General features: G+C 40.7%; 1 protein-coding gene across 4 annotated transcripts in view; it reads right to left on the bottom strand.

Annotated features, from left to right (window-relative positions):
- The window catches only part of LOC129850032 (immunoglobulin superfamily member 21-like), a 302,686-nt gene that overhangs the window by 165,191 nt on the left and 124,675 nt on the right, over positions 1-12,820 (bottom strand). For 2 of the 4 annotated variants that reach the window (XM_055916662.1, XM_055916663.1), the window contains exon 2: positions 2,864-2,976. The exons of 1 other annotated variant lie outside the window; for it this stretch is intronic. In XM_055916662.1, the coding sequence (XP_055772637.1) occupies positions 2,864-2,976 (113 nt within the window). Of the gene's footprint in view, positions 1-2,863; positions 2,977-12,820 lie in introns of those variants that run through there. One more of the 4 variants, XM_055916664.1, reaches the window with a different exon arrangement.

Raw genomic sequence — 12,820 nt, 5'->3', positions numbered from 1 at the left:
GCAAGGAGGAGCACTGCAAGAGCCCTGCAAAATGACGTCCAGCAGGCCACAAATGTGCATGTGTCTGCTCAAACGGTCAGAAACAGACTCCATGAGGGTGGTATGAGGGCCCGACATCCACAGGTGAGGGTTGTGCTTACAGCCCAACACCGTGCAGGACGTTTGGCATTTGCCAGAGAACACCAAGATTGGCAAATTCGCCACTGGCGCCCTGTGCTCTTCACAGATGAAAGCAGGTTCACACTGAGCACATGAGCACATGTGACAGACGTGACAGAGTCTGGAGATGCCGTGGAGAACGTTCTGCTGCCTGCAACATCCTCCAGCATGACCGGTTTGGCGGTGGGTCAGTCATGTTGTGGGGTGGCATTTCTTTGTGGGGCCGCACAGCCCTCCATGTGCTCGCCAGAGGTAGCCTGACTGCCATTAGGTACCGAGATGAGATCCTCAGACCCCTTGTGAGACCAAATGCTGACACATGCACATTTGTGGCCTGCTGGAGGTCATTTTGCAGGGCTCTGGCAGTGCTCCTCCTTGCACAAAGGCGGAGGTAGCGGTCCTGCTGCTGGGTTGTTGCCCTCCTACGGCCTCCTCCACATCTCCTGATGTACTGGCCTGTCTCCTGGTAGCGCCTCCATGCTCTGGACACTACGCTGACAGACACAGCAAACCTTTTTGCCACAGCTCGCATTGATGTGCCATCCTGGATGAACTGCACTACCTGAGCCACTTGTGTGGGTTGTAGACTCCGTCTCATGCTACCACTAGAGTGAAAGCACCGCCAGCATTCAAAAGTGACCAAAACATCAGCCAGGAAGCATAGGAACTGAGAAGTGGTCTGTGGTCACCACCTGCAGAACCATTCTTTTTTTGGGGGAGTCTTACTAATTGCCTATAATTTCCACCTTTTGTCTATTCCATTTGCACAACAGCATGTGACATTTATTGTCAATCAGTGTTGCTTCCTAAGTGGACAGTTTGATTTCACAGAAGTGTGATTGACTTGGAGTTACATTGTGTTGTTTAAGTGTTCCCTTTATTTTTTTGAGCAGTGTATATTTTAAAGTATATTTTATATAATATAAAGTATATTTTGATATGTTTAACACTTTTTTTGGTTACTACAATATTCCATATATTTTATTTAATAGTTTTGATGTCTTCCCTGTTAAGTATATTTTGATTTCTTTAACACTTTTTTGGTTACTACAATATTCCATATATTTTATTTCATAGTTTTGATGTCTTCCCTGTTAAGTATATTTTGATTTGTTTAACACTTTCTTGGTTACTACAATATTCCATATATTTTATTTCATAGTTTTGATGTCTTCCCTGTTATTCTACAATGTATTACAACTTAAAAATAAAGAAACAAATAAATAGTAGGTGTGTCTAAACTTTTGACTGGTACTGTACATCTTATAAAATGTATAAATACAGTGCATTCAAAAGGTATTCAGACCCCTTCACTTTTTCTACATTTTGTTAAGGTACAGCCTTATTCTAAAATTGTTTAAATTGCTTGTTTCTCATCAATCTACACACAATACCCCATAATGTCAGAGCAAAAACAGGTTTTTAGAAATAACCGCAAAACATTTTTTTTAATGAAATATTACATTAGCATAAGTATTCAGAGACTTGTCCCGAAGCAACTCTTGCATAGTCTTGGCTGTGTGCTTAGGGTCATTGTCCTGTTGGAAGGAGAACCTTCGCCCCAGTCTGAGGTGTTGAGCGCTCTGGAGCAGGTTTTCATCAAGGACCTCTCTGTACTTTGCTTCGATCATCTTTCCATCAATCCTTACTAGTCTCCCAGTCCCTGCTGCTGAAAATCATACCCACTCCATGATGTTGTAACACAACCATGCTTCACCGTAGGGATGGTATTGGCCAGGTGATGAGCGGTGCCTGGTTGCCTCGAAACGTGACACTTGGCCTTCAGGCCAAAGAGTTCAACCTTGGTTTCATCAGACAAGAGAATCTGGTTCATCATGGTCTGAGGGTCCTTTAGGTACCTTTTGGCAAACTCCAAGCGGGCTAACATGTGCCTTTTACTGAGGAGTGGCTTCCATCTGGTCATTCTACAATAAAGGCCTGATTGATGGAGTGCTGCATAGAAGATTGTTTTCCTGGAAGGCTCTCCCATCTCCACAGAGGAACTCTGGAGCTCTGTCAGAGTGACCATCAAGTTATTGGTCACCTCCCTGACCATGTCCCTTCTCCCCCGAATGCTTAGTTTGGCCGGACGGCCAGCTCTTGGAGGAGTCTTGGTGGTTACAAACTTCTTCCATTTAAAGGATGGAGGCCACTGTGTTCTTGGGGACCTTCAATGCTGCAGTCATGTTTTGGTACCCTTCCCCAGATCTCTGCATCGACACAATCCTGTCTCGGACCTCTATGGACAATTCCTTCGACCTCATGGCTTGGTTTTTGCTCTGACATGCACTGTCAACAGTGAGATCTTATATAGACAGGTGTGTGCCTTTCCAAATTATGTCCAATCAGGTTGTAGAAACATCTCAAGGATGATCAATGGAAACAGGATGCACCTGAGCCCAGTTTCGAGTCTCATTACAAAAGATCTGATGTTTTTTATTTCGAATAAATTAGCAAACATTTCTAAAGACCTGTTTTCGCTTTGTCTTTATGGGTTTTGTGGGTATATTGATAAGGGCATATTTTTATATAATCCATTTTAGAATAAGGCTGTAACAAAATGTGGAAAAAGTGAAGGGGTCTGAATAATTTCAGAATGCACTGTAAGTGACACCAAAAAGTGACTAAGCCACACAGATCAGAGTTGATGGGCCAGTGTACATGGCATATACAGTATAGAGCATGAGCTTGTAGCTTTACTCACCCTGTACCACACAATCTCTCGAAGTCTTCCATCAGTCTTGAAGTTGCACTTCAGGGTTACAGTTTCACCCACAACAACAGGAGGAAGGGGCTCAATTGTTACTGTCAGATATCCTATAGAGAAGAAGAAAAATATAATGAGTATGGTTAGCAATGTCATATCATGAATACACTGAGTGTATACAACATTAAGAACACGTGCTCTTTCCATGACATAGACTGACCAGGTGAATCCAGTTTAAAGGTAAGATCCCTTATTGATGTCACTTGTTAAATCCACTTCAATTCGTGTAGATGATGGGGAGGAGACAGCTTAAAGAAGGATTTTTTAGCCTTGAGAATATTGAGATATGGATATGTGTGCCATTCAGAGCATGAATAGAAAAGACAAAAAAAAGTAAGTTCCTTTGAACTGGGTATGGTAATAGGTGCCAGGCGTACCGGTTTGTGTCAAGAACTGCAACGCTGCTGTTTTTTTACGCTCAACAGTTTCCTGTGTGCATCAAGAATGGTCCACCACCCAAAGGACATCCAGCCAACTTGATGCTGCTGTGGGAAGCATTGGAGTAAACATGGGCCAGCATCCCTGTGGAAAGCTTTCGACACCTTGTAGAATCCATGCCCTGACGAATTGAGGCTGTTCTCAGGGAGAAATGCAGCGTGGCAACTCAATATTAGGAAGGTGTTCATAGTGTTTGGTATATTCAGTGTATAATAGCAAGTTTGCTATCAACAATTCAAAGTTAGATCAATCTTTGTTCCCTGTTGATGGAACACCAGCAGCGCATGCATATTAATGATTGTTTGAAACATGGAAATATGTGTAGTTTGACCCCCAAAAAATATTATTATACTTTAGAGCAGGGTTTCCTAACTCCAGTCCTCGAGTACACCGAACAACATATATTTCTGTTGTAGCCCCAGACAAACTCACCTGATTCAACTCATTGAGGGCTGAATGATTATATGACAAGTTCAACCAGGTGTGCTTTTCCCGGGCTACAACAAAACATTTTACTGTTGGGGGTACTGTAGGACTGGAGTTTAGAAAAACTGTTTTAGCAGGGCTGTTTAATTACGGTCCTGGAGGGCTGAAACTATCATGTTTTTTGTTTCTACCTGGTAATTGCACTCACCTGGTGTCCCAGGTCTGAATTATTCCCGTATTAGAAGGAGAGGATGATAAACAGAAATGTTTTGGCCATCCAGGACTGATATTGAACAGCCCTGCTATAGAGTGTATTTCAGGGGGGGACATGATCAGAAATAGCTTATATAAAGTATTGACATGTTTTGTTTTTCATTAATATAGGGAATGCATTTTCATTGGCTTCAACACTTTTCAGTGAAATAAATTAGAAAAGGGTCTAAAAGCAGTGTCTAAAAGCAGATGTAACATGTACTATTCATGTATTTTAAATAGATCTGGATTAAACCACAGCAAATCTTGTAATTGAATGCTCAACATGATTTATTCAAAGTTTTCTCAAATTGTTGAGGTCCCAGTAGATCAGGCCTCTCCCTGTTTTCGATTCCAATCTCAGTTGTAACTAACCTGATTCAATTTATCAACCAGCTAATTATTAGAATCAGGAGCGCTAGATTAGGATTGAAGCTAAAACCTGCAGGACGATATTGCTCCAGGAAGATGGAGAGCCCTGCAATAGATACACAGTGGCAACCAATTTGAACAAAATATGATCAACCTGTGCATAGCCCCACATGTTTTGTATGTTGTTTCAGTGACCCCCACGCCCCGCCTCCAATTTATCTTATGTTATGATAACTAGAGAAGAAACAGCTAATCAGAAACAAATAATGTCACTGATGGACATAAACCTTGCTCAGCTATACTGTACTTTGAACATTCTTAGATATGCCAGTTTTGTCAGTATAAAATTATAATGAAACACAGACTGTTTGACATTGAATTAACTTCCTCTGTCAAGTAGCACCAACTTCCAATACAAGGCTGACAATTAGTAAAGATATGGCTTCATTCCTTCATACCATGGCTTGTGATTATTCCTAACGATCTGAAATGCTTAGCCTAAGAAATGTTGTGATTATCAATTCAAATTAAACTAAATGTTGTCTTTAATTACTCATTTAACAACTACACATATGTTTTCATGTTGTAGTTGTTCATGAAAGTGTTTGCCAAACTCTTCAGAAAATATTGTAACTTTCTGATGAAAACATGTAAATGTTCAGGGAATGTCTCATTATCCATGACAGAAAATCGAAGACAGAAATCTTGATTTACAGCCCGGAACACGAGACTGTGTAGGCCTACACTAGTGGCTGAAGTCGATTACACTCGATGTAAAATTCCTTGCTTTGGGTTTGACATTATTATGGCTGAGTAGAGGGTAGAGGATGGTATTCCTAAATCTGTGATGGATGTTCTTTTTTGTGTATATGACAAAGTATTCTGGCTGATGCGACTGGCATGGTACACATTGAAGGAATCAGGAGCACATTGAGTTAGGTGTCAGCTAGCCAGACTAGATTCCAACCCTTTGATTGGGGTCGGAGAGGGCTTCTGTTTAGATTAGTGCAAGGCAGAGCAGGAGCAAGTTATGGCTCGGGAAAACGTACCTCAATCCATGAATAGTCCATGGAACTGTCTTCCAAATATTCCCATTATGCAAAAAGTTACATCAAGAAGATTTAAATACTGCTAGTTTTTTCATCCTCATGCTAGGTAGCAGAAGCAACAGCAGCCATTTTGGAATGCACATCACGTTGAACTACAAAGGATAGTCAGCCAATCAGGCACCTTGTTGTTCAACACTATGTGCTTTCCAAAATGGCTGCTGTAATATTATGCTGTAGTATTGGCCAATCATTGTTATGTGAAATGTGCAATAGCATTGCTTTTAATGCATGATCACTGTCCATAAAAATGTTTGCCTACCCATTTCAAGATGTTAATGGTTTATGCCAGGTCAGGGCAGGTCCTTATTGGAGAACTGCTTGGTAAGGTAACATGTTGCTACGGAGGTTTGAGAGTTTCCATTGTTGCTCAGGAGACTTACATTTTCCTCACTAACTTTAAACATCAGCTATCTGAGCAGCTAACCAATCGCTGCACCTTTACATAGTCCATCTGTAAATAGCCCACCCAGTCTACCTACCTCATCCCCATTTTGTTTTTATTTACTTTGCTGCTCTTTTGCACACCAGTATCACTACTTACACACCATCATCTGCTCATCTATCACTCCAGTGTTAATCTGCTAAATAGTAATTACTTTGCTACTATGGCCTATTTATTGCCTTACCTCCTCATGCCATTTGCACACACTGTATTTGGACTTTCTTTTTTTCCTATTGTTATTGACTGAATGCTTGTTTATTCCATGTGTAACTCTGTGTTGTTGTTTCTGTCGCACTGCTTTGCTTTATCTTGGCCAGGTCGCAGTTGTAAATGAGAACTTGTTCTCAACTAGCTTACCTGGTTAAATAAAGGTGAAATATATATATATTTTTTTAATTAAAAAAACATCAAGCATTATGATTAAACTGGTTCTCATGAGGACCGCCACAGGAAAGGAAGACCCAAAGTTACCTCTGCTGCAGAGGATAAGTTCATCAGAGTTAACTGCACCTCAGATTGCAGCCCAAGTAAATGCTTCCCGGAGTTCAAGTAACATACACATCGCAACATCAACTGTTCAGAGGAGACTGCGTGAATCAGGCCTTCTGGTCGAATTGAAAACGTTTGACCTCTGTCAATGCCAACAAAGGGTATATAACAAAGTATTGAGATAAACTTTTGTTAACGACCAAATACTTATTTTCCACCATAATTTGCAAAGAAATTCATTAAAAATCCTACAATGTGATTTTCTGGATTTTTTTTCTCATTTTGTCTGTCATAGTTGAAGTGTACCTATTATGAAAATTACAGGCCTCTCTCATCTTTTTAAGTCGGAGAACTTGCACAATTGGTGGCTGACTAAATACTTTTTTGCCCCACTGTACTTCTGGAGAGATTCATTTTTAAATTTAGAACCACGAAATATTTGAGCGTAGACCTGGAACGTATGGCAGAGCTTTGCAGGCTATCTCTGCAGTAGATTGCAACTCCTCCCCCTTTGTCAGTTCTATCTTGACGAAAAATGTTGTAGTTGGGGATATAAATCGGCAATACGGCAAGGACATCAGGGTGCTAAAGCAGTGAGTAAAACAAACTTAGGGAGGAGACTTCTGATAACATGCATGAAACCAAGGCTTTTACGGTTACAGAAGTCAACACTGAGAGCGCCTAGGGACACACAGGGCCTGGGTTAACCTCTACATCACCCGAGGAACAGAGAAGGAGTAGGATGAGGGTACGGCTAAAGGCTATAAAAACTGGTCGTCTAGTGCGTTCGGAACAGAGAGTAAAAGGAGCAGATTTCTGGGTGCGGTAGGATAGATTCAGGGCATAATGTACATACAGAGGTATGGTAGGGTGCAGGGTACAGTGGAGGTAAACCTAGGCATTGAGTGACAATAAGACAGGTTGCATCTCTGGACGAACTAGTTGTGCTGGGTGAGGTCACAGCATGTGTGGGAGGTGGGACAAAAGAGGTATCTGAGGCATGTTGAGTGGGACTAGGGGCTCCCCAGTAAACTACAACAATGATAACTATACTAAACAACAGTATACAAGGCATATTGACATTAGAGAGAGACAAAAAGTGAGGCATAAAGCAATCACAGGTGTTGATTGGGAGAGCTAGCTAAGACAACAATGGGTAAGACAACAACAGCTAATCAGCTAAAACAACAACCACAGGTAAAATGGCGATTGCACTTGTAGAGTGCACTTTTGCGACTGCACTTGTAGAAACTTTCAAAGTTCTTGACATTTTCCATTTTGTCTTAAAGTTGATGGACTGTCATTTCTCATTGCTTATTTGAGTTGTTCTTGCCATAATATGGACTTAGTCTTCCAACAAATAGGGCTATCTTCTGTATACCACCCCTACCTTGTCACAACACAACTGATTGGCTCAAACCTCATTAAGAAGGAAAGAAATTCCACAAATTAACTTTTAACAAGGCACACCTGTTAATTGAAATGCATTCCAGGTGATTACCTCATGATGCTGGTTGAGAAAATGCCAAGAGTGTGCAAAGCTGTCATCAAAGCAAAGGGTGGCTACTTTGAAGAATCTCAAATATAATTTTTTTTTTGATTTATTTAACTTATCTAGGGTAGGGGGCAGCATTCGGAATTTTGGATGAAAAGCATGCACAAATTAAACTGCATGCTTCTCGGACCCAGAAGATATGATATGCATATAACTGGTAGATTTGGATAGAAAACACTCTAAAATTTCCAAAACTGTTAAAATAGTGTCTGTGAGTATAACAGAACTGATTTGGCAGGCGAAAACCTGAGAAAAATCCATTCGGGAAGCAGTTTTTTTATTTATTTTGTAGTTTTCTATTCAATGCCATTACAGTATCCATTGACTTAGGACTCAAATCGCAGTTCCTATGCCTTCCACTAGATGTCAACAGTCTTTAGAAATAGTTTCAGGCTTGTATTCTGAAAAATGAGGAAGTAAGAGCAGTCGTCACAGAGCTTTTTTTATGCGCGCGACCGAGAGAGTGCCTTTCTTGTTTACCTTTTATATTGACGACGTTATTGTCCTGTTGAAATATTATCGATTATTTAGGCTAAAAATAAACTGAGGATTGAATATAAACATCGTTTGCCATGTTTCTATGAACTTTACGGATACAATTTGGATTTTTTAATCTGCCTGTTTTGACTGCGTTTGAGCCTGTGGATTACTGAAGAAAACGCACGAACAAAACGGAGGTTTTTGGATATAAAGAGACTTTATCGAACAAAAGGAACATCTATTGAGTAAATGAATGTCTGCTGAGTGCAACCATATGAAGATCATCACAGGTGATGGATTCATTTTATCTCTATTTCTGACTTGTGTAACTCTTCTACTTGGCTGGTTACTGTTTGTAATGATTTGTCTGCTGGGCTATGTTCTCAAATAATCGTAAGGTATCCTTTCGCCATAAAGCATTTTTAAAATCTGACACCATGGTTGGATTCACAATAAGTTAATCTTTAAACCTATGTAAAATATGTTCTTTTTCCTGAATTTTTATAATGAGTATTTCTGTATTTCAATTTGGCACCCAGCAGTTTCACTGGCTGTTGAAGAGTTGGGACGCTATGGTCTCACGTACCCAAGAGAGGTTAACACTTTTTTGGTTACTACATGATTCCATGTGTTATTTCATAGTTTGATGACTTCACTAATGTTCTACAATGTACACAATAGTAAAATAAAAAAATAAAAAAACTGGAATGAGTACAGTAGGTATGTCCAAACTTTTGACTAGTACTGTGTGTAATACAATTAATTCAAAGTATCCACACATATGCTATTAACAATGTGTTAACTCTGACATAGTGTAATGTAATTCTACACACATTAACTGCGATAGTGTGTTGCTTGTCATTGCCAACACGCCCTTAAGGTGAAACCACAGAGACCTGTGATGGACCGATAGAGCTCTACAGCTTGAGGAAAGACTGTAAGCTCTCTACTTTTTACCACACCTCCATATGCTTATTACAGAATCTTAATTTAATCATCAGACTTCAGAGCGCCTCTCTGTGGAGTTGATTTGAATGGATAAGCCCGGCTGAATTCAAGACTGCAGGTCATTAACATGAGCTGATGCTCTTAGAGCAAATTCCAACCACTTAGTACCGACGCTCCGCATCACTCTCTAGCACATGAGGAGCCCAGGCACGGCTCATACAGTACTGGCTCCCTCCCTGTGAGATCTCTTTATATGGATGCAAACCCTCATATGTTGTGGGAAATTAAGTTTCCTTCTTTGGAAATGTCAACTGACTCAGTGGGATGCAATGTCACTCACCAGGGTAAAGTGTCTATCATGCCTTCTCTAAATGGCATACGTTGTTGTGGGGGTTGTGGAAATTCACCATTCTATGAATAATGCAGTGCCATATAAGTAAATATTAACTGCCCACATTGAAACGGTTGAGGAAAAAGTGTGGAAATGCATGGGTGAAATGAGCAAGAATCTTTTCTATCTAAAATGCAATTATTAACACATATTATGCAATTATACTGAAATACATAGCTCCCTGTGCGCCTATGTAGGTCTACGTCATAAATAAGTAAGTAATTATAGATAATAATATGCAATATAATTGAATTGCATAATATCTATTTCTGTAGCAAATAATAAACTAAATGAGTAGGAGGATGGTTGTAGGGTTAATTGTAATAAATTCTGTGGCCATGTACCAAAGGAGGAAACAGAGATGTTGTTTAATATTGCTTGGCATAATCATGGGTACAGTAGAAAAGGCTTATGGCAGTGGGTGGGGAAGGATGATGGATTTTTAAAAGAGCAAATTACATGGGCTATGCACTCGTGCCAGTGAAGTTCATATTTCAAACAGTCCCTGGGAGAAGCGAGAACCAATGCTGCAGCAGTAAACTGCCACTTCTACAAATACATGGACGGTGTCTGTTACGATGATATATATTTTTTTACCTTTATTTAACCAGGTAAATCCTTGAAAATACATTTTCTTTTACAATAATAACCTAACCAAGATAGGGTAATAACCGTGCAGCAAAGCAGACAAGTGACAACATACATAAAAAGCAGACATTTCTTAAAAGCTCCATGCAAAAATAAAAATACATATTTACAATATCATTCAATCACAGGGGACACAACTAGTAGCTACCGAGTCTAAAAGTGTCACGATCGTCGTAATGTGGAAGAGAAGAGGACCAAGGCGCAGCGTGAAATGAATTCATCTTCTTTATTATCAGACGAAGATGAAACGAAACGAACACTATACAAACTAATCAAAACAATAAACCGACAAACGTGAAGCTATACAAACAATAAGTGCAGACACTGGCAACTTACACATAGACAATCACCCACAACCTACCTAATGACTATGGTTCCCAATCAGAGACAACGATGGACAGCTGTCTCTAATTGAGAACCAATCTAGGCAACCATAGACCTACATACACCTAGACTGGACAAAACCCGATAAACATACAAAACCCCTAGACAATTAAAACACATACATCCCCTATGTTACACCCTGACCTAGCTAAAAATAATAAAGAAAACAAAGATAACTAAGGCCAGGGCATGACAGTACCCCCCCCCCCCAAAGGTGCGGACTCCGGCCGCAAAACCTGACACAGAAGGGGAGGGTCCGGGTGGGCCTTCTTACGGCGGCGGCTCGGGTGCGGGACGTGGACCCCACTCCACCATAGTCAATACCCGCTTTGGTAGCGCCTCTGGAGTGGGAACCCTCGCATCGGGTCCCGGACTGAAGACCATCGCAGAGAGCGCCACTGGACGGAGGGGTGCCTCTGGACTGAGGGGCAGCTCCGGACTGAGGGGTGCCTCTGGACTGAGGGGCAGCTCCGGACTGAGGGACAGCTCCGGACTGAAGGGCAGCTCCGGACTGAATGGCAGCTCCGGACTGAAAGGCAGCTCCTGACTGAGGGGTAGCTCCGGACTGAGTGGGAGCTCATGACTGAAGGGCAGCTCATGACTTAAAACCTTTTCTAAATAGGGGGTGCTGTTTTCACTTTGTAAAAATGTTGTTCCCAAATTAAACTGCCTCGTACTCAATTCTTGCTCGTACAATATGCATATTATGATTACTATTGGATAGAAAACACTCTCTAGTTTCTAAAACCGTTTGAATTATATCTGTGAGTAAAACAGAACTCAAGTTGGAGCAAACTTCCTGTGAGGAAGTGAGAAATCTGAAATCAGGCAGGCTGTTCTGGGGTCAGTTTATTAATTTGCATGTCTTCTATTGGTCGAGATGCACTGCATACGCATTCCCCTAGATGTCAACAAATAGTGAGAATTGGAATGGAGTTGCTAGGCAGATCTGAGGCCATATAAATGGTCTTGGAACGTGGGGTGCAGTCTTTTCAACATTCGCCATGACGCAAGACAGACCTCAGGATGGCGTTCTGGAAAGCTCCCGTTATAGGCCTTAGATATATCCGGCTCTGATTTTATTCGATATAGGTGTTAAAGACATCATAATGTTGTTATTTTTAAACGAGTTATATCAGTTCATATCAGTATATTGCGATTTTCTGATATTTCTTTGTGCTGCGTTATAGTGAGTTGGGCACGTCTGGGCCACATGGCTAATGTTTACTGCTAATTCCAAAGTTGAAGGCGACAATCTACAACCGAGCAACGATTCTTTTGGACAAAGGACAACTTGCCCAAGATTCTGATGAAAGCTCATCAAAAAGTAAGAACTATTTATGATGTTAATTCGTTGTTCTGTTGAAAAATGTCAAACTCCTATTCCGCCATTAATTTCGGTGCGGTCTCGCTTTAACCTGTTATGGCTGCAAGAGGCAGTATTGAGTAGCCTGATAAAATGTGTCCATTTCAAACGGCCTCGTACTCAATTCTTGCTCGTACAATATGCATATTATTATTACTATTGGATAGAAAACACTCTCTAGTTTCTAAAACCGTTTGAATTATTTCTCTGAGTGAAACAGAACTCATTCTGCAGCACTTTTCCTGACCCGGAAGTTCAAAGTCTGAAATCGATGCACTCTTCCTCTTCCTGCCTATAAATGGGCACAAGAGCTATTCGTATACATGCACGTCATACACCTTCCTCTGGGTGTCAAGAAGGCTGTGAGTGAAGAAATTAGGTGATTATCTCGATCTGGGATGGAATAAATTGTGTAAAGTGTACCCCATTTCCGAAACTCTGAAAAACGCGATTTGGACAGTGGGGTTGCCTTTTGTTTTGCTGACGTTATAGGCGACTATTATTTCCGGCTTTGATTTTATTTGATACATGTCACCATATCATCGTAAAGTATGTTTTTTCAATATAGTTTCATAAGATTATTGAAATTTCTTC

This window comes from Salvelinus fontinalis, chromosome 3 (genome assembly GCF_029448725.1).
Source record: "Salvelinus fontinalis isolate EN_2023a chromosome 3, ASM2944872v1, whole genome shotgun sequence".
Lineage (NCBI taxonomy): Eukaryota > Metazoa > Chordata > Actinopteri > Salmoniformes > Salmonidae > Salvelinus > Salvelinus fontinalis.
The sequence above is the reverse complement of the archived record's forward strand: the minus strand, read 5'-3'. Positions and strand labels throughout refer to the sequence as shown.